This window comes from Lolium rigidum, chromosome 7 (genome assembly GCF_022539505.1).
Source record: "Lolium rigidum isolate FL_2022 chromosome 7, APGP_CSIRO_Lrig_0.1, whole genome shotgun sequence".
Classification (NCBI taxonomy): Eukaryota; Viridiplantae; Streptophyta; class Magnoliopsida; order Poales; family Poaceae; genus Lolium; species Lolium rigidum.
Genome location: NC_061514.1, coordinates 98,907,903 through 98,929,102, shown reverse-complemented (window position 1 = coordinate 98,929,102; position 21,200 = coordinate 98,907,903). Strand labels below are relative to the sequence as shown.

Genomic DNA, 21,200 nt, shown 5'->3' with positions numbered 1-21,200 from the left:
CCTCCCGTGAGCACACGCTTCTGATATGATCAGCCAGTTTGAAAACATACAAAATAGAATAAAAAAATCTGAAAATTTATTTACTTATTTTTTACACTACGGCCCATGTTCATGCAAATTTGCATATAAAAATAAGCAATAACGATGAAACAAGCAATGAATTTAGCACTCAACTTGTCTTTTTACTTATATTTTTTGGGTGTAGAGTTTTGGCTCCCATGAGCACACGTTCTTGATATGATCAGCCAGTTTGAAAAAAAATAGAATCAAAGAATTCTGAAAATTTATGTACTTAATTTTGACACTACGGCCCATGTTCATGCAAATTTGCATATAAAAATATGCCCTTCAATAACAATGGAAAAATTCAGTGCTCTAAACAAGCAATGAATTTAGCACTCAACTTGTCTTTTTAACAAAGGTCATTATATTTGAGTTTTCTCCATAAAAAATTAAAGACACAAATGTGTAGAACTATATGCCTAACTTTTTTTGTATTTTTTCTAACATGATTTCCCCTTATCATAAAGAAATACTCCGTATCTTGATACCGAGGAGATCGCCCACTCATCAGCCAGCACGTCTGGAATACGAAAGAGAAACCCACGACACGTTTTCAGGTGGGCTCCACGAGCGTGGGGCGTGATAGATGGTTTCCGAGCACACGTATCCTTTTCCAATTGAAGCGCCACACTTCTTCCCGTCTCGATCACAACCAAGCTCCCGCCTGCAGCTTCCCTCTTCCATGCCAATTAGTATGTCAGGCAGCAGGCCGGGCCGGCGCTCGATCGGCGACGACCAAGAAGCGAATTAAGAAGCGCTCGGCCGGGAGGGCGGTGTGGCGATGGCGGAGCCGTCGGTGAAGCGCTTGGCGCGGCTGGCGATCACGGCGCTGCTCCTCGCCGTGATGGCGATCTCCGCCGTCGCGCTGCTGCTGCTCGTCTGCCCCTCGTCGACCCTCTGCTCGGCGGCCGCCGGGTGGTCCGCCCTGCTGGCGGCGCCCAGGACGTCGAAGCTCCGGGCCTGCGGGGGCACCGGGGCGTGCGACATCTTCGAGGGGAGTGGGTTTGGGACGACAGCTACCCGCTCTACGACTCCAGGGACTGCCCCTTCCTCGACGGCGGGTTCCGGTGCTCCGAGAACGGCCGCCCGGACGCGTCCTACACCAAGTGGCGCTGGCAGCCGACCTGCTGCGATCTCCCCAGGTAATTGATTCCAAACTTCCAACTCGTTGCTACTTCGCCCCATGCCATGCGTTCTGTCTGTCTGGCCTGAACGGTTGAACCCCTTCGTTTGCGTCATTCGCAACTGCAGAATTATTGTTAGCCCACCGAGCCAAGTAAACTCAAATTGATCATCTCACGAATTCGTAGTACGGAAGGGAATCTTGTCATGATGTGTAGCTTTCCCGGATGATGAAACTGAAACCTTATACAATTGGTGATGTTGATATACGCTAAAATCCACCCAAAAAACAGTTGTTGCACTAATCAATAATCATTACTTATTGAGAAAATCACCTTTGACTTGTGTAATGAGGCTTTTCGTCACTGCCAATATATTCCAGTACATATATCCAATTCCAAGGTTCTGTGGCCTGCAACCTAGCTAGGTAGCTAGGCTGCAAATCGTGTCTTATCTGATTCTTGTGGTTTTGGGCCTAGCAACAGTCTGAATATCCATACACTCTTCTTTATATATTCTAGGAATAACCTATGTCAATTTAATCATATGCACTCCTTACTTTGATTCCTCAGATTTGATGCTAAACGTATGCTCGAGAGGCTACGGAACAAGAGAGTGGTATTCGCCGGGGATTCGATCGGAAGGAACCAGTGGGAGTCTCTGCTTTGTATGCTCTCTACCGGCGTTTCAGACAAGAGCTCCATCTATGAGATCAATGGCAGACCCATCACCAAGCACGATGGCTTCTTCATATTCAGGTTTAGAGACTACAATTGCACCGTGGAGTATTACAGGTCTCCTTTCCTAGTCCCTCAAGGTCATGGACCAGCTGGAGCACCCAAGTTTGTTAAGAGCACTATCAGGGTGGATTCCATGGACTGGATGTCTGGCAGGCGTAAGTGGAGAGACGCTGATCTGCTGATCTTCAACTCCGGGCACTGGTGGACCAAGGACAAAACAATCGAATGGTAAGCAAGTTTTCATATAATATTCTTAAGTAAATTGCACACTGAAATAGTTATCTCTGGCTGGTTCAACCTGACACTTTGTGACAAATGCCTGGTTCAAAATGTCATGAAAAAAAAAATGTGATTCAGCTCTTTTTTCCCTTGTTTGTATAATTGCTTTATACTAGGCTCATACTTCTCGTTATACTAGGCTCATACTTGTTTACTGTATACCAGGGGTGCCTATTTCCGAGAAGGAGATGAGGTGAAGTTGGATATGAGTGTCAATGATGCTTACAGAAGGTCAATACAAACACTGTTCGACTGGCTTCACAGAGAAGTTAACTCGACCAAAACCCAGGCCATCTTCCGTACCTATTCTCCTAGTCACTTCAGGTCTGTACCATAGAAAGACATATCTACTAGATAGTGTACCATGTCCATACCTGACAACTCGCTCACCAGTCACCAAGTTTCGGCATGATCGATCTCTGATTTATTTGTTCCCTGCAGCGGTGGCGACTGGAACACTGGAGGGGATTGTCAGCTGGAAACACTTCCAGATAAGACACCCGTTAAATCGATGGAGCAATGGGCCGACATGCTAAAACCGATCAACGATGTTCTAGGGAGCAACTGCAGGCCCAAGCTGGCGGGCTTGGATATACTGAATGTGACACGGATAACGGCCCAACGGAAAGACGGCCACCTCTCGGTGTTCAGAAACTCTGCAAGGTCAAGGCAAGCCTTTCTGAACAAAACATCAGAGGTCAAAGAGGTGGAGGATTGCAGCCACTGGTGCCTGCCTGGTGTTCCTGACACCTGGAATGAGCTTCTCTACGCCCTCTTCATGAGAAGGCAAATGAGGTTGGACCGAAATGACACCGATTCTGAACTGAACACTGACTGGCAAAGTGTAGGGGATATATCTACCTGATGCTCTCCTGCTGAAGAGGGGATTTAGTGCAGTAGGTTATACTATCCCAGTTCTAAAATAAGTGTGTCAATTTTGTTAGGTATGAATGTATCTAGACACATTTTAGTTGTACGTATACCTGTATCTAAAAAAACTGAGACACTTATTTTGGATGGAGGAAGTTAACCTTAGTACTAGTAAAGCTGATCAAGCCGACAACATCGAATACAACCAGTCAGTCAGCGAGAGATCGCACATATTCTTGCCAGGTTCGAGGTCAGAGCGTGCACGTGTAGATAGGCATACATACATGTGAATTAGTTGCCTGTGCACGTGCTGATAGTCCACTTCCAATTAGAGTGTATTAGTATTACTAATCACCAAATCGTGTACGTGGAGATGTTGAGAACAAAACACATTACTCAGAATTGCTATGATAATTAAGTGAACTCCACACATTTTAAACAATATTTTGCTGTTTGCATATTGGGACATATATTAACCGAGGGAAATTGGGAAATCCATTTTGGCTCATAGGTCTAGATGCATCTACTGTTTCAAAAACCTAGTTTGAAATCTTTCGCAAAAAAAACCTAGTTTCAAATGTCTAAAAATTATTGGGTGTTCATCTGGAAATATAATGATCGCACACAAAGTTTCGTGGATTTTTTTTTAATTATTATGACCTGTGTAAAAAAGACAATTTCTAGTGCTCTACATGAGAAAATTTAATGGTAAATAGGTCTTCAATTTTCAATTAGTAGTACTCTCTCCCATCCAAAATAGTAACAGCTTTACTTTCAATTTAGAGTAAATTAAATTAAAGCCTCGACACTTATTATAGATCCGAGTAAGTATTTTCTTTTTCAGATCGACGCAGATTCATTGACTTTGCTGCTCTAAGCTACCAGCGAAGCCTTGCTCATCTGACCTCCATTCCAGATCCAAGCACATGATTTACTCAAATTTTGAGTTCAAAAATAATTCTTCCTAGACAAAAATATCAGAAAGTTGCGTAAGTCTGACATATTTGATTATGTAACCATGTTTACTTTGATCTCAAAAGGCTATTTGATTAAGCCTTAGGAGTTCAACACCAGTCATCACTCGCCAGCACGTCCGAATAGGAAAACAATATGCGAATGAGATTTTCTGATTTTGCCAGTCCTGGTTTTGGGTCATTGATAGCCGGGTCCCGCATCAAGTGGCCCCTACATTTCAGTGACTTAAAAGTTAGGGAAATGTTAGAAAGGCAAATTCAGAGAATCCGTGCGTGAGGAGTGCATGATAGATGAGTGCGACGAATGATCGATCACCGGATACAGATGAAATGCTACGTACAGAGCACACGCATCGTTTCCCGTTTCGATCGATCACTCTACGGATCAGCTGCCTCCTGCGTGGCGCTTCTTCCATGTATCCTATGTCAGCCGTGAATTTGTTCACGTTGTCACACCCTCTCTAGAAAAGTTCATAATCTTCAACAGGGAAACCGCTTGCCGAAGCAAGTGTGTGCAGCGACCCTTCGCTGAATATTGGAATGAAGAAGTAGATCACGGACCGGGCTTCGCTGTACATGTTACTGATGCCCGTATATATAATTATCTTCCAAAGAAAGCATGTTCCTTAGCACATCTCCCTCTCTCTTTAATTAGTCTGGCCGGCTGTATGATTGTGAACTCTTGATAGTGCTGACCACTACGCATCTCCAGCTAGCATTAACTAGGCTAGCGTGGTGCTCGATCAATCGGCGACGACTAACTAACAAGCACCGGCCGCGGCCGGGGAGGCGGGCCGGAACCGCCCGCGGCGATATGTTGGGGCTGTCTGTGAAGCGGGTGGCGCGGCTGGCGATGGCGATCACCGGGCGGCTGGAGAAGGCCGGAATGGTGCTACACTGCTACTCCTCACCGTGATGGCGGCCTCCGCCGTCGCCGCCGTACTGCTGCTGCTCGGCCCCGCGTCGCCCCGCTGCTCGGTGGCCTTCGGGTCCGCCCTGTCCGCGCCTAAGAAGCTCTGGGGTTTCGGGTTCTCAGTCGCGCCCGAGGCGTCGGCGTTGGACTCCGGCGAGTGCGACATCTTCGACGGAGAGTGGGTGTGGGACGACAGCTACCCGCTCTACGAGTCCAGGGACTGCCCGTTCTTGGACACGGCGTTCCGTTGCTCGGAGAACGGCCGCCAGGACACGTCCTACGCTAAATGGCGGTGGCAGCCGTCGCACTGCGATCTTCCCAGGTTGGTGGTTCAAATCCATTTTCTACCTTCTCATGCGGGACCAATCCTTCACAGGCCGCATCAAAATTGACATCCGGCACCTTCCGTAAATTTCATGATAATTCGGACTCGATTTTCAAATCCTTCTGCAAATATATCACAATAGATCTTTCGGACACTGGATGTTATACGAGTGTTCTTTTTTTTTCATAATATAATATACAAGGGTTAATATGTTATGAGTGCGCAAAAATGGAGGTCAAGCTTAACTGTAAAATTATATATATAGTCTTAACTTTCAGATTTTTTTTTTGATTTAAGCAATGATGATGTAGTATCTTACAAGCTTGCAAATCTTGATGTGATTTTTTTCTGTATTCTAAGCTACACGATATTGACAAAATCTGACCAATTTATAATTCTGAAATATGCAATGTTCACTATACCTGGATCTAGGTGTAGCCCACCGATGTACAATAGAAATATGTGTTTATACTGTACATACCGTATAAATATGTTCACTACGAGATATGTTCACTACACCGTATAGTGATTAGACATCTGTAGCCCACCAACCTAGGTGTAGCCCACCATTATACCCACCAATTAGATATGTGCACTACAAAAAACACCACCAATTAGATATGTTCACTGTACCGTATAGTTATTGGATACTTGTAGCCCACCGATCTAGGTGTAGCCCACAATTATACCCACTGCCATTTTTTAAGGAGTGTTAGTTGGTATGTATGTATAAGTGGGTATAATGGCGTCTATGAAATGTACAGAGAATTGCAGTGGTGTTTTTTGAAAGATGAACATTGAAATGATGTTTATCAAATAGCTTAAAATTGCAGTGAGCATCTATCTAATCAACCCCTTTAAAAATGAGAGAGTGCTTGCATGCCTCTTGCTATGGAACTTCTCTATTTGGTTGATTGTCCATTTGTATAATTAACATTTGATGTATTAAATATTTTTGTGTACATATACTTAGCGACTTATTGATCCGAAAATAGACTTAAAAATAATATTTAAAATTTCAAATATTGTGTTTTAATTTGATGAAATTTCACTTCTACGTTAGCATGATTTTGCATTTTTGTCCAATTGCACTTTAGTGTTAAGTCAAAAAAAGTGAGGAAGTGCTTGCATGTCTTCCTATGGAACTTCTCTATTTGGTGGATTATTTGATGTATTGAATGTTTTTATTTTCATGTACTTGACTATATAATGATCCAACAACACATTTAAAATATTATTTTATAATATAATGTTTTCATAACATTGTTTTTATCTTGTTATCACAACTCAATAGTCTCACTCTAAGACATCATTGTCGAATATTATCATTCTTACATTGTATTCCATAAAAAAGGAAACTTTTGATACCTCTACCTAACATTACTCGCCTTAGAAGCTGATTTTTTCACTAGATTTTAATTCTAGGTGACCAATATGTTGTACAATAAAAAAATCCGGAAAATTAAAGAACCAAAATGTCTTTGTTCTTGTAGCAAAACTATATATGTACTGATGGTGTTACTACATAGGGCTAGCACCAGTTGTATCCATGCTTGCTGTGCCATGTAATTGTAGTGATCGGAGTAATAAAGATACTTTCTTAAGTACATCTGTTAGAAAATCCCTATAAGGATATCAAATTATGACTCTAACATAGTATTCTAAAAATCTTTGTATATACTGAAATAAATATAATCAAGATGCCATGAGTGGCTGAATGTGGAAAACTAAAACATGGATTTAGAGGCAACTTTCTTTAAAAAAAACTGAAAAACATTTTGGATGATTCATCAGTTCTTTTTAGGAATATTAAAACTGAAAAGGTCCATAGGAAGAAAAACCTTTTCTGCTGAGATAAATATATTTTTTACATGAGAGATAAATCTATTGCTAAGAATCATATAAGAATTGTGGCGTATGAAAACAAATATTTTTTTTATTTTTGTAGTCCTTGCTACAGACTACCTTCAAATAAACTAAAGTTTTCTTAGAATTCAATCTTATAAATTTAAATTAATCATTTTGTCCACTTTGATTCAATGTAATTACCTATTTTTTTTATATTTGGAGGATACATTTCCTGGAATATTTCCTATTGTAGGATAGTGAACCGTATGAAATTTTTCTATGCAACATTTTCCATGCAAATCCAAAGAAAATCCTCATTAGGTATAACCTCGTAAATTTTCTCATTGTCTCTATGAAGAGTGTGCAAACATATAATCCTTTAAGAAATTTAATTTGTGCAATGAAACATGTTCTATACCATATTCTCGGCTTTCAAATCTTGTGGGTCTCTTTGTCCGCATGAGTATGAAATCAAAGGACTAGGAAATAACACAAAAATAAAGGAATGCATGTGAGGAATGAATAATTGTAAAGCACACAAGTTTTGTGGAATAAGTGTTGGTTGGCGGGAATAGGAAAAAAATACAAGAATACTAATAAAGATAGGTAAATCAAAATCAAGCGAGAATTCCAATTATGATGTTTGAAACTAAAGATTTTGGGATTGTTCATCGTGGGTGTCAATTCTATAAAGAGGTCTGAGTTGATTGTAAATTTTTCATAATATCTACTTCGAAAGTAACACTAAAGATATCTCCCCTGATTATTCCTATAAATCAAAGATGCATGGAATATTCAACATGACATGATATTCAAGGTCAATATTTTTCATATATTACAGTGGTTTTGGAATCCCGTGGATGAAAGAGATCCTTGATTCAAAAGTTGAATTACTAGGTTTTCCAGAGAAAATGGAACAAATACTCTCGGCCTCTACATGAAAAGATGCAAACTACCACATTAACACAAAGTCGCATCCCAGATCCGACGCATTAAATTAAGATTTTAATAGGACCAAAAGCTAAAATATACAGGGTGGCAACATCTCCCTAAGCCACCACCATTCCCTGGTACCATAAGGTCATTAACCACGATCTAGAATGAGTTACGAAGTATAGTGTGGACCAGATTTGAAATGTAAGTCAGCTTTAGAGATGAATTAATATAATATGCAATGGTTTATAGTTATATTTTTCTTGTAAAAACAATATGGTATTGGAATTAGGAACATCTGAATATTCACACGTCCATTCTGAAATGAAGGATTTTTTTTCTGATTTTACCATGGTTTTTCCTTCAATTTCTTAGATTTGATGCTAAAAGTATGCTCGAGAGGCTACGAAACAAAAGAGTGGTATTCGCTGGTGATTCAATTGGCAGGAACCAATGGGAATCCCTGCTTTGTATGCTCGCTACTGGTGTTTCAAATAAGAGCTCTATCTACGAAATTAATGGCGAGGACGTGGGCATAGCCCAGTGGTTGGGGTCGCAGTGGCGCACCCCAACGACCAGAGTTCGAATCCTGTCAGGAGCGAATTTCTGAAATTCTCACGCCGAGGTCCCGCTTCTTCTATATCATTTAGTGTCTAGTTCCTCCTAGCGCTAATTCATACGAAATTAATGGCAATCCCATCACAAAGCACAAGGGTTTCTTGATATTCAAGTTTACAGACTACAATTGCACTGTGGAGTATTACAGATCTCCTTTTCTAGTCCCTCAAGGTCATGCACCAGCTGGAACCCCCATTATTCTTAATAGTACAATCAGGGTGGATGTCATGGATTGGATGTCGGAGTATAACCGGGGTAAGTGGACTGACGCTGATCTCTTAATCTTCAACTCGGGGCATTGGTGGTTACACGGTAAAACAATCGGAAGGTAAGCAAGTTAGGAAAATATTTGGATGTTTAAGTTATATTTGTAGGGCTTAATAGTTTTTCCTTATGTTCATTGGTAATTTCCATATAGAACTAGTCTTCTTAAGTTAATCAAGATTTTTACCCTTCAGCTAGCTAGTTCCGCATCTATAGTTTGTTTTCAGTTTATATCCGAGCAATTGCTTAGAGAAATAGCTATCCCTGTGCATCTCACAGGTAGATTTTAAAAGCCCTGCGAATGTTCTCAAGATTTAAGTAATAATAACGTCTTGGTTAGTTGCACTATCCATCATCAGGTTCAAGAATTCATCTTTCAATTGGGATTAGGGAGAGCTTATCACTTACTCATTCTGGTTTAGACGTGCTTTGGTGCTGATTGATAAATCATTAATTCTCCGCAATCCATTATTTTTTCGTAAATAAGTAGATCATTATATTTTCACCACGATCTATTGAAACTGGGCTTACTTTGATTTCCCATACCAGCGGTAACTATTTTCAAGAAGGGGATGAGGTGAAGATGAACATGAGATGCTTACATAAGGTCAATAGAGACACTGTCCGACTGGCTTCACAGAGAAATTAACACGAGCAAGACGCATGCCATTTTCCGTACATATTCTCCCACGCACTTCAGGTTTGTACCTGCTAGACATAATCAGCACAAATGGATCCGTTTCATAAAAAACATCAACACAAGTGGTTCACTGCAGTTTGACGAACTTGCAAATGATTTAGATTCTTACGGGTGTTCTCAATTATTGTTGATTAAACTGTCTCTTTAACTAGAGTAACCTGTATTTTTCTGTAGCGGCGGTGACTGGAGTACCGGAGGGACTTGTCAGTTGGATAACCTTCCGGATATGACGCCGTTTAAATCGTTGGAGCAATGGGCTGACATGCTTAAACCCGTGAACGATGTTCTAGGCAGCAACTTCAGGCCCAAGCTATCTGGGTTAGAAATATTGAATGTAACGAGGATGACGGCCCAACGAAGGGACGGTCACCCCTCATTGTTCATCAGTCCTTCAGATTCAAGTCAAAATCTCAGCAGAACACCGATAAAAACCGAAGTGGAGGATTGCAGCCACTGGTGCTTGCCGGGTGTCCCTGACACCTGGAATGAACTTCTATACGCCCTCTTCATGAAACCACAAATAACGTGAAGTGAACATTGAACATAGCCACGCAAAGTATAGTGCATATATATCTAGTTGGCGCTCTCTTGTTGATGAGGACATCTAATGCAGTAGGTTATGCTGACAAACAGTAGTTGTTGATGGAAATGGGGGCAGTGGCCGAGGCAGTGGATCGAGTAGCAGTTAAGGGCGCGTTTGGTTGCCTACATCCCCCTTGGCTCGCATCGGGCCAGTAATTTTTGGCCCGTTTGGATGCCTGCAGCCCACTGCGTTCTTACATGAACCGGGTTTTAAAGCACCCCCAGGACAGGCCCTGGAGGAACGCCTGGAATGACAATTTCTCCAGGGCCAGGCCCGTTGCGTCCAGAAGCCTGCACGCGTGGAGAAGGGAGGCGAAAACACCGCGTCCCTTCGGGAACACGCGCCATAATTAGCCTCACTGCTCCCCTCTCCTTTCTCTCACTCGCGACCGCACTCTCATCTCCCCCAAACTATCACATCATTCGGCGGTTCCCCTCCCGCCGACCAATCCGCCGCACTGACGCACGGAGGAGCACCGCTACCGGAGGAGGAGACATCGGCGAGCAGCACCACGACATCGGCCGCAATCTGCTCCGCAGTCTTCATCGGCATCTCGACTTCGCCCGCGACCTCGAGCTCATCGTTGGCCGGAACAATGGCGGTAACGACCTCTCCTTCTCATCTTCGTACTCGTTCTGGCAGAACATGCCATTCTCGGGCATTTCCGACGACATGCACATTAGATCTGCTAGGGTTTCCGTTAGGATAGCGGTCGGATTGACGTTTGCAAGGTGTTCGTCCCCATTTCTTGATTCTCTTGTCCAGTTCTTGCTTTTCACGGTCTCGATTTGCTTAGATCTGTTACTCTAGTATCGGATTATGGTAGATCCTTCCTAGATCGGGCTTTGGATTGCTAAAACGGGCAGATCTTACTGTGCATCTGATACGTCCCAAACGTATCTATAATTTCTTATGTTCCATGCTACTTTTATGATGATACTCACATGTTTTATACACACTTTATGTCATTATTATGCATTTTCCAGCACTAACCTATTGACGAGATGCCGAAGAGCCGATTGCTTTGTTTTACGTTGTTTTTGGTTTCGAAATCCTAGTAAGGAAATATTCTCGGAATTGGACGAAATCAACGCCCAGGGTCCTATTTTTCCACGAAGCTTCCAGAAGACCGAAGAGGATAAGAAGTGGGGCCACGAGGCGGCCACACACTAGGGCGGCGCGGCCCAAGCCCTGGCCGCGCCGGCCTGTTGTGTGGGGCCCTCGTGTGGCCCCCTGACCTGCCCTTCCGCCTACTTAAAGTCTTCGTCGCGAACCCCCAGTACCGAGAGCCACGATACGGAAAACCTTCCAGAGACGCCGCCGCCAATCCCATCTCGGGGGATTCAGGAGATCGCCTCCGGCACCTCGCCGGAGAGGGGAATCATCTCCCGGAGGTCTCTTCATCGCCATGATCGCCTCCCGGATCGATGTGTGAGTAGTTCACCCCTGGACTATGGGTCCATAGCGGTAGCTAGATGGTCGTCTTCTCCTAATTGTGCTATCATGTTCGATCTTGTGAGCTGCCTATCATGATCAAGATCGTCTATTTGTAATGCTACATGTTGTGTTTGTTGGGATCCGATGAATATTGAATACTATGTCAAGTTGATTATCAATCTATAATCTATCATATATGAGTTGTTTATGTTCTTGCATGCTCTCCGTTGCTAGTAGAGGCTCTGGCCAAGTTGATACTTGTAACTCCAAGAGGGAGTATTTATGCTCGATAGTGGGTTCATGCCTCCATTAAATGCAGGACGAGTGATAGAAAGTTCTAAGGTTGTGGATGTGTTGTTGCCACTAGGGATAAAACATCGATGCTTTGTCTAAGGATATTTGTGTTGATTACATTACGCACCATACTTAATGCAATTGTCTGTTGCTTGCAACTTAATACCGGAAGGGGTTCGGATGATAACCTCGAAAGTGGACTTTTTAGGCATAGATGCATGCTTGGATGGCGGTCTATGTACTTTGTCGTAATGCCACGATTAAATCTCATAGTACTCATCATGATATATGTATGTGCATTGTTATGCCTTCTTTATTTGTCAATTGCCCAACTGTAATTTGTTCACCCAACATGCTATTTATCTTATGGGAGAGACACCGTTAGTGAACTGTGGACCCCGGTCCTATTCTTTACATCTGAAATACAATCTACTGCAGTACTTGTTCTTTACTGTTCTTCGCAAACAATCATCTTCCACACAATACGGTTAATCCTTTGTTCACAGCAAGCCGGTGAGATTGACAACCTCACTGTTACGTTGGGGCAAAGTACTTTGGTTGTGTTGTGCAGGTTTCACGTTGGCGCCGGAATCCCTAGTGTTGCGCCGCACTACACTTCGCCGCCATCAACCTTCAACGTGCTTCTTGGCTCCTCCTGGTTCGATAAACCTTGGTTTCTTTCTGAGGGAAAACTTGCTACTGATCCGCATCACACCTTCCTCTTGGGATTCCCAACGGACGTGTGTTAATTGCACGCATCAAGCTCTTTTTCTGGCGCCGTTGCCGGGGAACTGAAGAAAAGTTACACCACGGAAATTGCCAACTCCCACGGCAACAGCTCTTTTTCTGGCGCCGTTGCCGGGAAGATCAAGACACGCTGCAAGGGGAGTCTCCACTTCCAATCTCTTTACTTTGTTTTTGTCTTGCTTTACTTTATTTACTACTTTGTTTGCTGCACTAAATCAAAAACACAAAAAAATTAGTTGCTAGCTTTACTTTATTTACTATCTTGTTTGCGTTCTCTATATTAAAAACACAAAAAAATTAGTTACTTGCATTTGCTTTATTTACCTTTTGTTTATTTCATCATGTTTCCTCCTAAGTACACTCTAAAAGACATACCGGTAGGCCGAGGGTCTATAATTGGAAGAGATAATATAGAAGATTTTTTCACTCATGTTAGTATAGCTGAAGATTTTGAAGATAGACACTTGGTAAAACTTGCTCCTACTTATGAAATTGCTGTTGCTTCTTTAGTACACATGTTGGAAACTAAGTTTGTTAATCTCAATCCTATAATTCAACATATGTTTGTTACACTCGGTTATATGGAAGAAGGAGAAAAGAAAGATTTTGTTTTAGAAATCCTTCTTAAAGAATTTAGTGGTGTAGCAAGAGAGGCTAGAAAAGTCTTTATTAAATATAAGATGCTTGGTTCTTACACCAACTTTGCTAGCACCCTTAAAAAAATGGACAATGATAGAATAAAGTACACTAATAATGTTAATGATGGAGGGGATATTAAGACATCAATACCTTGCAAGCTGATACGTCCAATTTGCATCACTATTTTATATCATAATTTGCTGTTATTCATTGATATATTTCATATTTGGAGATAATACTTATGTTATTTCATCTATTTTGCATGTTTCATGATTATTGGAGGATCGCGCACCGGAGTCAGGATTCTGCTGGAAAAAGCGCCGTCGGAATGCAATATTTCGGAAGATCAACAGTTGACGGAAATTATATGAAAAATCCTATTTTTCCAGAAGACGAAGGGAGCCAGAAGGGGGAGCCGAGGGGACCCGAGGTGGGCCCACCCCATAGGTCGGCGCGGCCCAAGGCCTGGCCGCGCCGCCCTGTGAGGAGGGGGCCCACGGCCCCCTCTCGCCTCCTTTTCTTCGCGTACGCCTTCGTCCCGAAAACCTAAGCTCCAGGGGTACATCGCGAAGAGCCACAGCCGCCTCTACGGGGCGGAGAACACCAGAGAGAAAAGAACTCTCCGGCAGGCTGAGATCCGCCGGGGAAATTCCCTCCCGGAGGGGGAAATCGATGCCATCGTCACCGTCATCGAGCTGGACATCATCTCCATCACCATCATCATCATCTTCATCATCATCACCGCCGTCTCCACCGCTGCACGCCGTCACCGCTGTAACAATTTGGGTTTGATCTTGATTGTTTGATCTTGATTGTATTCCATAAAAAAGGAAACTTGTGATACCTCTACCTAACATTACTCGTCTTAGAAGCTGATTGTTTCACTAGATTTTAATTCTAGGTGACCATTATGTTGTACAATAAAAAAATCCAGAAAATTAAATAACCAAAATGTCTTTGTTCTTGTAGCAAAACTATATATGTGTTGATGGTGTTACTACATAGGGCTAGCACCAATTGTATCCATGCATGTTGTGCCATGTAATTGTAGTGATCGGAGTAATAAAGATACTTTATTAAGTACATCTCTTAGAAAACCCCTATAAGGATATCGAATTATGAGTCTAACATAGTATTCTAAAATCTTTGTATATAATGAAATAAATATAATCAAGATGCCATGAGTGGCTAAATGTCGTAGACAACTAAAACATGGATGTAGAGGAAAATTTCTTAAAAAAAACTACAAAACATTTTGGATGATTCATCAGTTCTTTTTAGGCATATTAAAACTGAAAAGGTCCACAGGAAGAAAAACCTTTTCTGCTGAGATAAATATTTTTTTACATGAGAGATAAATCTATTGCTAAGAATCATATAAGAATTGTGGCGTATGAAAAAACATATTTATTTTTTATTTTTGTAGTCCTTGCTACAGACTTCCTCCAAATAAAGTAAAGTTTTCTTAGCATTCAAGCCTATAAATTTAAATTAATCATTTTGTCCTCTTTGATTCAATGTAATTACCTATTTATTTTTTACATTTGGAGGATACATTTCTTGGAATATTTCCTGTTATAGGATAGTGAACCATATGAAATTTTTCTATGCAACATTTTCCATGCAATCCAAAGAAAATCCTCATTAGGTATAACCTCGTAAATTTTCTCCTTGTCTCTATGAAGAGTGTGCAAACATATAAACCTTTAAGAAATTTCATTTGTGCAATGAAACATGTTCTATACCATATTCTCGGCTTTCAAATCTTGTGGGTCTCTTTGTCCGCATGAGTATGAGATCAAAGGACTAGGAAATAACACAAAAAATAAAGGAATGCATGTGAGGAATGAGTAATTGTAAAGTACACAAATTTTGTGGAATAAGTGTTGGTTGGCGGGAATAGAAAAAATTACAAGAATACTAATAAAGATAGGTAAATCAAAATCAAGCAAGGATTCCAATTATGATGTTTGAAACTAAAGATTCGGGGATTGTTCATCGTGGGTGTCAATTCTATAAAGAGGTCTGAGTTGATTGTAAATTTTTCATAATATCTACTTCGAAAGTAACACTAAAGATAGCTCCCCTATTTATTCCTATAAATCAAAGATGCATGGAATATTCAACATGACATGATATTCAAGGTCAATATTCAGTTGTTTTGGAATCCCGTGGATGAAAGAGATCATTGATTCCCAAGTTGAATTACTAGGTTTTCCAAAGAAAATGGAACAAATACTCTCGGCCTCTACATGAAAAGATGCAAACTACCACATTAACACAAAGTCGCATCCCAGAGCTGAAGCATTAAATTAAGATTTTAATAGGACCAAAAGCTAAAAAATGCAGGGTGCCAACATCTCACTAAGCCACCACCATTCCCTGGTACCATAAGGTCGTTAACCACGATCTAGAATGAGTTACGCAGTATAGTGTGGATCAGATTTGAAATGTAAGTCAGCTTTAGAGATGAATTAATATAATATGCAATGGTTTATAGTTATATTTTTCTTGTCAAAACAATATGGTATTGGAACTAGGAACATCTGAATATTCACACGTCCATTATGAAATGAGGGATATTTTTTTCTGATTTTTCCATGTTTTTTCCTTCAACTTCTTAGATTTGATGCTAAAAGTATGCTCGAGAGGCTACGAAACAAAAGAGTGGTATTCGCTGGTGATTCAATTGGCAGGAACCAATGGGAATCCCTGCTTTGTATGCTCGCTACCGGCGTTTCAAATAAGAGCTCTATCTACGAGATTAATGGCAATCCCATCACAAAGCACAAGGGTTTCTTGATATTCAAGTTTACGAGACTACAATTGCACCGTGGAGTATTACAGATCTCCTTTTCTAGTCCCTCAAGGTCATGCACCAGCTGGAACCCCCATAATTCTTAATAGTACAATCAGGGTGGATGTCATGGATTGGATGTCGGAGTATAACCGGGGTAAGTGGAGTGATGCTGATCTCTTAATCTTCAACTCGGGGCATTGGTGGTTGTACGGTAAAACAATCGGAAGGTAAGCAAGTTAGGAAAATATTTGGATGTTTAAGTTATATTTGTAGGGCTTATTTGTTTTTCTTTATGTTCATTGGTAATTTCCATATAGAACTAGTCTTCTTTTTTTGTCAAAAGTTAATCAAGATTTTTACCCTTCACCTTCAGCTAGCTAGTTCCACAGCTATAGTTTGTTTTCAGTTTATATCCGAGCAATTACTTAGAGAAATAGCTATCCCTGTGCATCTCACAGGTAGATTTTAAAAGCCCAGTGAATGTTCTCAAGATTTAAGTAATAATAACGTCTTGGTTAGTTGCACTATCCATCATCAGGTTCAAGAATTCATCTTTCAATTGGGATAAGGGAGAGCTTATCACTTACTCATTCTGGTTTAGACGTGCTTTGGTGCTGATTGATAAATCGTTAATTCTTCGCAATCCATTTTTTTCGTAAATAAATGTAGATCATAATATTTGCACCATGATCTATTGAAACTGGGATTACTTTGATTTCCCATACCAGCGGTAACTTATTTCAAGAAGGGGATGAGGTGAAGATGGACATGACTGTCAGCGATGCATACATAAGGTCAATACAGACACTGTCCGACTGGCTTCACAGAGAAATTAACACGAGCAAGACGCATGCCATTTTCCGTACATATTCTCCCACGCACTTCAGGTTTGTACCTGCTAGACATAATCAGAACAAATGGATCCGTTTTCAGAAAAAACATCAACACAAGTGGTTCACTGCAGTTTGACGAAATAGCAAATGATTAGATTCTTACGGGTGTTTTCAATTATTCTTGATTAAACTGTTTCTTTTACTAGAGCAACCTGTATTTTTCTGTAGCGGCGGTGACTGGAGTACCGGAGGGACTTGTCAGTTGGATAACCTTCCGGATATGACGCCGTTTAAATCGTTGGAGCAATGGGCTGACATGCTTAAACCCGTGAACGATGTTCTAGGCAGCAACTTCAGGCCCAAGCTGACTGGGTTAGAAATATTGAATGTAACGAGGATGACGGCCCAACGAAGGGATGGTCACCCCTCATTGTTCATCAGTCCTTCAGGTTCAAGTCAAAAGCTCAGCAGCACACCGACAGAAACCGAAGTGGAGGATTGCAGCCACTGGTGCTTGCCGGGTGTCCCTGACACCTGGAATGAACTTCTATACGCCCTCTTCATGAAACCACAAATAACGTGAAGTGAGCATTGAACATAGCCACGCAAAGTATAGTTCATATATATCTAGTTGACGTTCTCTTGTTGATGAGCGGATTTAATGCAGCAGGTTATGCCGACAAACATTAGTTGTTGATGGAAATGGCGGTGGTGGCGCAGTGGAGTAGCAGTTAAGAGTACTAATAGAATTTAGTGGAGTTGCATAACAAGATAGCATCATCGACAAGTAATATGGAGTAGAGGGAGAATTAATTATTTTTCAACTTGGATGGGTGGTCATGAGACCGCCCATACCACCCTCTGTGGGCCCTTTAATGTCAGATTAAGGGTGAAATTGGGGGTCGGGGTGAACAAAATCGTGATGCTCTTGGCCGCACTTGGTATTAGAGTTAATTAGTCATCAACTGAAATTTTGAAGAAAAAGATGCAAGTTAAAATTATGATAAAATTCTATTTCAATTAATTTCAAGAGTCATTATCCTTTTTACATAAAGCCTTTATGCGAGGGTCGAAACTCTCAAGGACTCTCGTGGACACCCATCCTCCTCCCCGCCTGAGCAGACTTGGCAGGCTTGCATGGACATCAAGCGACTTGGAAAGGCATGGCGGTGCCATACCTTGAAGGGGGATCTTAGCCACACTACACTTGGAGGTGGAATAGATGGTGTACATTGAAATATTTGATGGAAACATGGTGGATGGCGGCTGGCCTAGCAGTGCGTTGGGTTCAGCCAGCAAGGGAGGCCAGAGTTTCTCTGATGACATTTTGCCAATGTCATCCACTCGAGGTATTTTTCACACAACAGTTGAAACCCTAGAGAGTTCTTCCACGTCCAGAGCTGGCTCACTCAAATGACATACATGTTCATAGGCAAGGTTGATTTTGGTATCGGTTGATCCAGCTACGGGCTCACTGTATCGTGATGAAAACCCATGATCTTACTTCCAAACTTAATGAGGTGATGACCATATACGTGTGGCGTGCCCTTAGTTGAAAATATCTTCTCAAAACTCTCCTTCAGGGTGTTAATTAACCCATGCTTGACTTTTGGTTGTAGTCGACAACATCGATGTACAAGTGTTGATCATGATCTAGGTTGATCATGCTACAAGGGTATACATAGTAGAAAGACAGGGGTAGGGGTAGAGCGATATCAGGATCACGTCTATATCCTTTGATGGTGATGAGACGATGTGATACACAAATATCCAAGTCCAGGCGGGTATATCCTACTTTTTCGCTGGCTTTTATTGTAGTATCAAGATGGTTACAATGGAGATTTGTAGCTATAGCATAAACCCTAGATCGACTAGATCGTCAAGAGCATTTTGTGGATTTTATGTTGCGTGTTACTTGCCATGGCCTCCGAACACTTTATATATGTGTCTTATGTGCCTCCAAGTTGTTATCGATATACATTCAAGGTCCTACTAAAAAAACAAAATATCTTTTGGTCGACCTCATTCCCGGATTTTACGGATCCTATTTGTGCATGGGCCTTCCCCTTGTATGATAGGGGTCTAGCTATCTAGAAGATTCCCATCAAATCTATATATAGATACATCTCGTACGAGATATATTGTTTTCTGAGGAATACATGTATAGTCCTCGACAACGGCCCCTTGTAAAGTCTTTGTCTTTTTGTATCATGTTTTGTGTTGCATCTTGTTTTGCTTGTGCATTAGATTTTCATTTGCGGAAATTGTCTTGTGGTTGTTGGATAACTCTGCAGAACAGGAAACCTCTGTTTTGTATTTTATTCACTTTCAGGGACCTATACAGAGTCAAATTGAGCTAAAATTTCGGGGACGTCCATATTTCACCAGAAGAAGCATGTGGAGCGCTTGGACCTCACGAGGGAGGCCTGGAGGCCCAAAAGAGTACATGTGACACGCCAGTAAGGGTGGGCGCGCCACCCTGCCTCTTTTCGTCCTCGGCCGCCCGTTTCTCCTAATTCTTTCGCCCACGGACTCCGTTTGACCTAAAAACCCCTATATATATGACCCCCAGGGTTTTCTCAAAGGGAGAGCCACCGAGAGACAGAAACACAAAAACATAGGGTACATCAGCGAAGATTGGAGGGCGAAACTCCGTCGGAGCCGCCATCGGAAGGATCTCCACCTTCTCCAACATCTTCCACAACAATACCATGATGAAGATGGAGTAGTCCACCTCTGGACTATGTGTTTGTGGAAGTAGCTTGATTTATTTCTCTCTTGTTCTTCATAAGATATTAGTACCATATGAGTTGCCCAACATGATTATGGGCATATATGTAATTCCTATGTGGTGGATCTTTATTCTATGATATTGATATATGAGATTGAAATCTATTATGTGTGAGATGTATTAATAGATTCTTATTATGTAAACAATATTTTGCTGTTTGCATATTGGGACATATATTAACCGAGGGAAATTGGGAAATCCATTTTGGCTCATAGGTCTAGATGCATCCACTGTTTCAAAAACCTAGTTTGAAATGTCTAAAAATTATTGGGTGTATATATGGAAATATAATGATCGCACACAAAGTTTCGTGGATTTTTTAATTATTATGACCTGTGTAAGAAAGGCAATTTCTAGTGCTCTACATTAGAAAATTTAATGGTAAATAGGTCTTCAATTAGTAGTACTTTCTCCCATCCAATACTAGGAGCACGGAGAGTTTCATGGGATAGCTTTGTGGCTCACTGCTTTGTATGGCAAAATTGGAGTTTAACTCTGCATGATTCGCTTATAACAAAATCTGAAAGAAGCGAAGTAAGGTAAATGAAAGTTGAGGAAAGTATCCATGAAGAAGAGAAGAAGTAGTGCACCTCACCCAGCCACATCTTGTTGACTTCAGTGGAGATGAGTGTTGTCGTTCACACTTCGGCGGCGGAGGCGCGGCGTACCTGATGGGGTGGTTGTCGGTGCCGACGCCAGCGTCCCGCCCGGTGGCCACTACAGGAAAACGGCACTGTGCCGACGGTGTGGACCTATGCCGACAGCCAATGGTCGGGGCCGTCGGCGTAGTCCACGGACGCCGAGGGCTGTCGGAACACCGTCGGCATAGCTTCACCGTCGGCATAGGTGGACAACACTTAACCGTCGGCATAGCTACAGGTACGCTGACGGTCACCGTCGCCGCAGCTTCCGCCGTCGGGCTTCGACGCGCGATTGGGTCTGCGGTCGGCTCGCCGTTTGGTCCCAGAGCTACGCCGACGGTTGAGTGTGGAAGTGGGTGTGGGCTGTGTACTGAAACTCGGCGCAAACTGCAGAGGCCAATAAAATCTAAAACAAAACGTGTCCTAAATCCTAATATTGACCTGTTCGGGGGCTCAGGGATTCTACAATGCGCACGCGTGGAGCCAGGATTCCCCAACTTTCAACCTGAATTTAAGAAGCTCTCGGCCAATATAAAATCCATCATTTTCAACTCGATTTGTAGAAGAAAAAATCGCACCTCGGATTTTATAGGGTGCAGCGGCGCCATCACCAGCCGATTTCCATAGATTAAAAGCATCTCTAGAAGAGTACAGTTGCTCAATGCGTCCAGGAATAATCAAAGGGTAGTTGGTTCATGCAAAAATTACGTACCTGGTGAGGACAAGGATCGATGGTGGATCCGGTCGAGTACCTCTTTGTGTTCTTCCTCTTCAACCTGGCCAGGC

At 42.0% G+C, this 21,200-nt stretch overlaps 1 protein-coding gene and 2 pseudogenes across 1 annotated transcript; all 3 read left to right on the top strand.

Moving 5' to 3' along the window:
• The first annotated feature begins 649 nt into the window (after window positions 1-649).
• Window positions 650-3,242, top strand: LOC124671733 (annotated as a pseudogene).
• A 1,391-nt stretch (window positions 3,243-4,633) lies between these two features.
• On the top strand, window positions 4,634-10,230 carry LOC124671731 (annotated as a pseudogene).
• A 67-nt stretch (window positions 10,231-10,297) lies between these two features.
• LOC124671730 (protein trichome birefringence-like 10) lies at window positions 10,298-17,853 on the top strand. Its single transcript, XM_047208068.1, is given in 5 exon segments — window positions 10,298-10,383; window positions 15,974-16,166; window positions 16,168-16,376; window positions 16,878-17,036; window positions 17,211-17,853. Coding segments are annotated over 5 exon segments (1,002 nt in total). The 3' UTR covers window positions 17,566-17,853.
• Window positions 17,854-21,200: the final 3,347 nt, after the last annotated feature.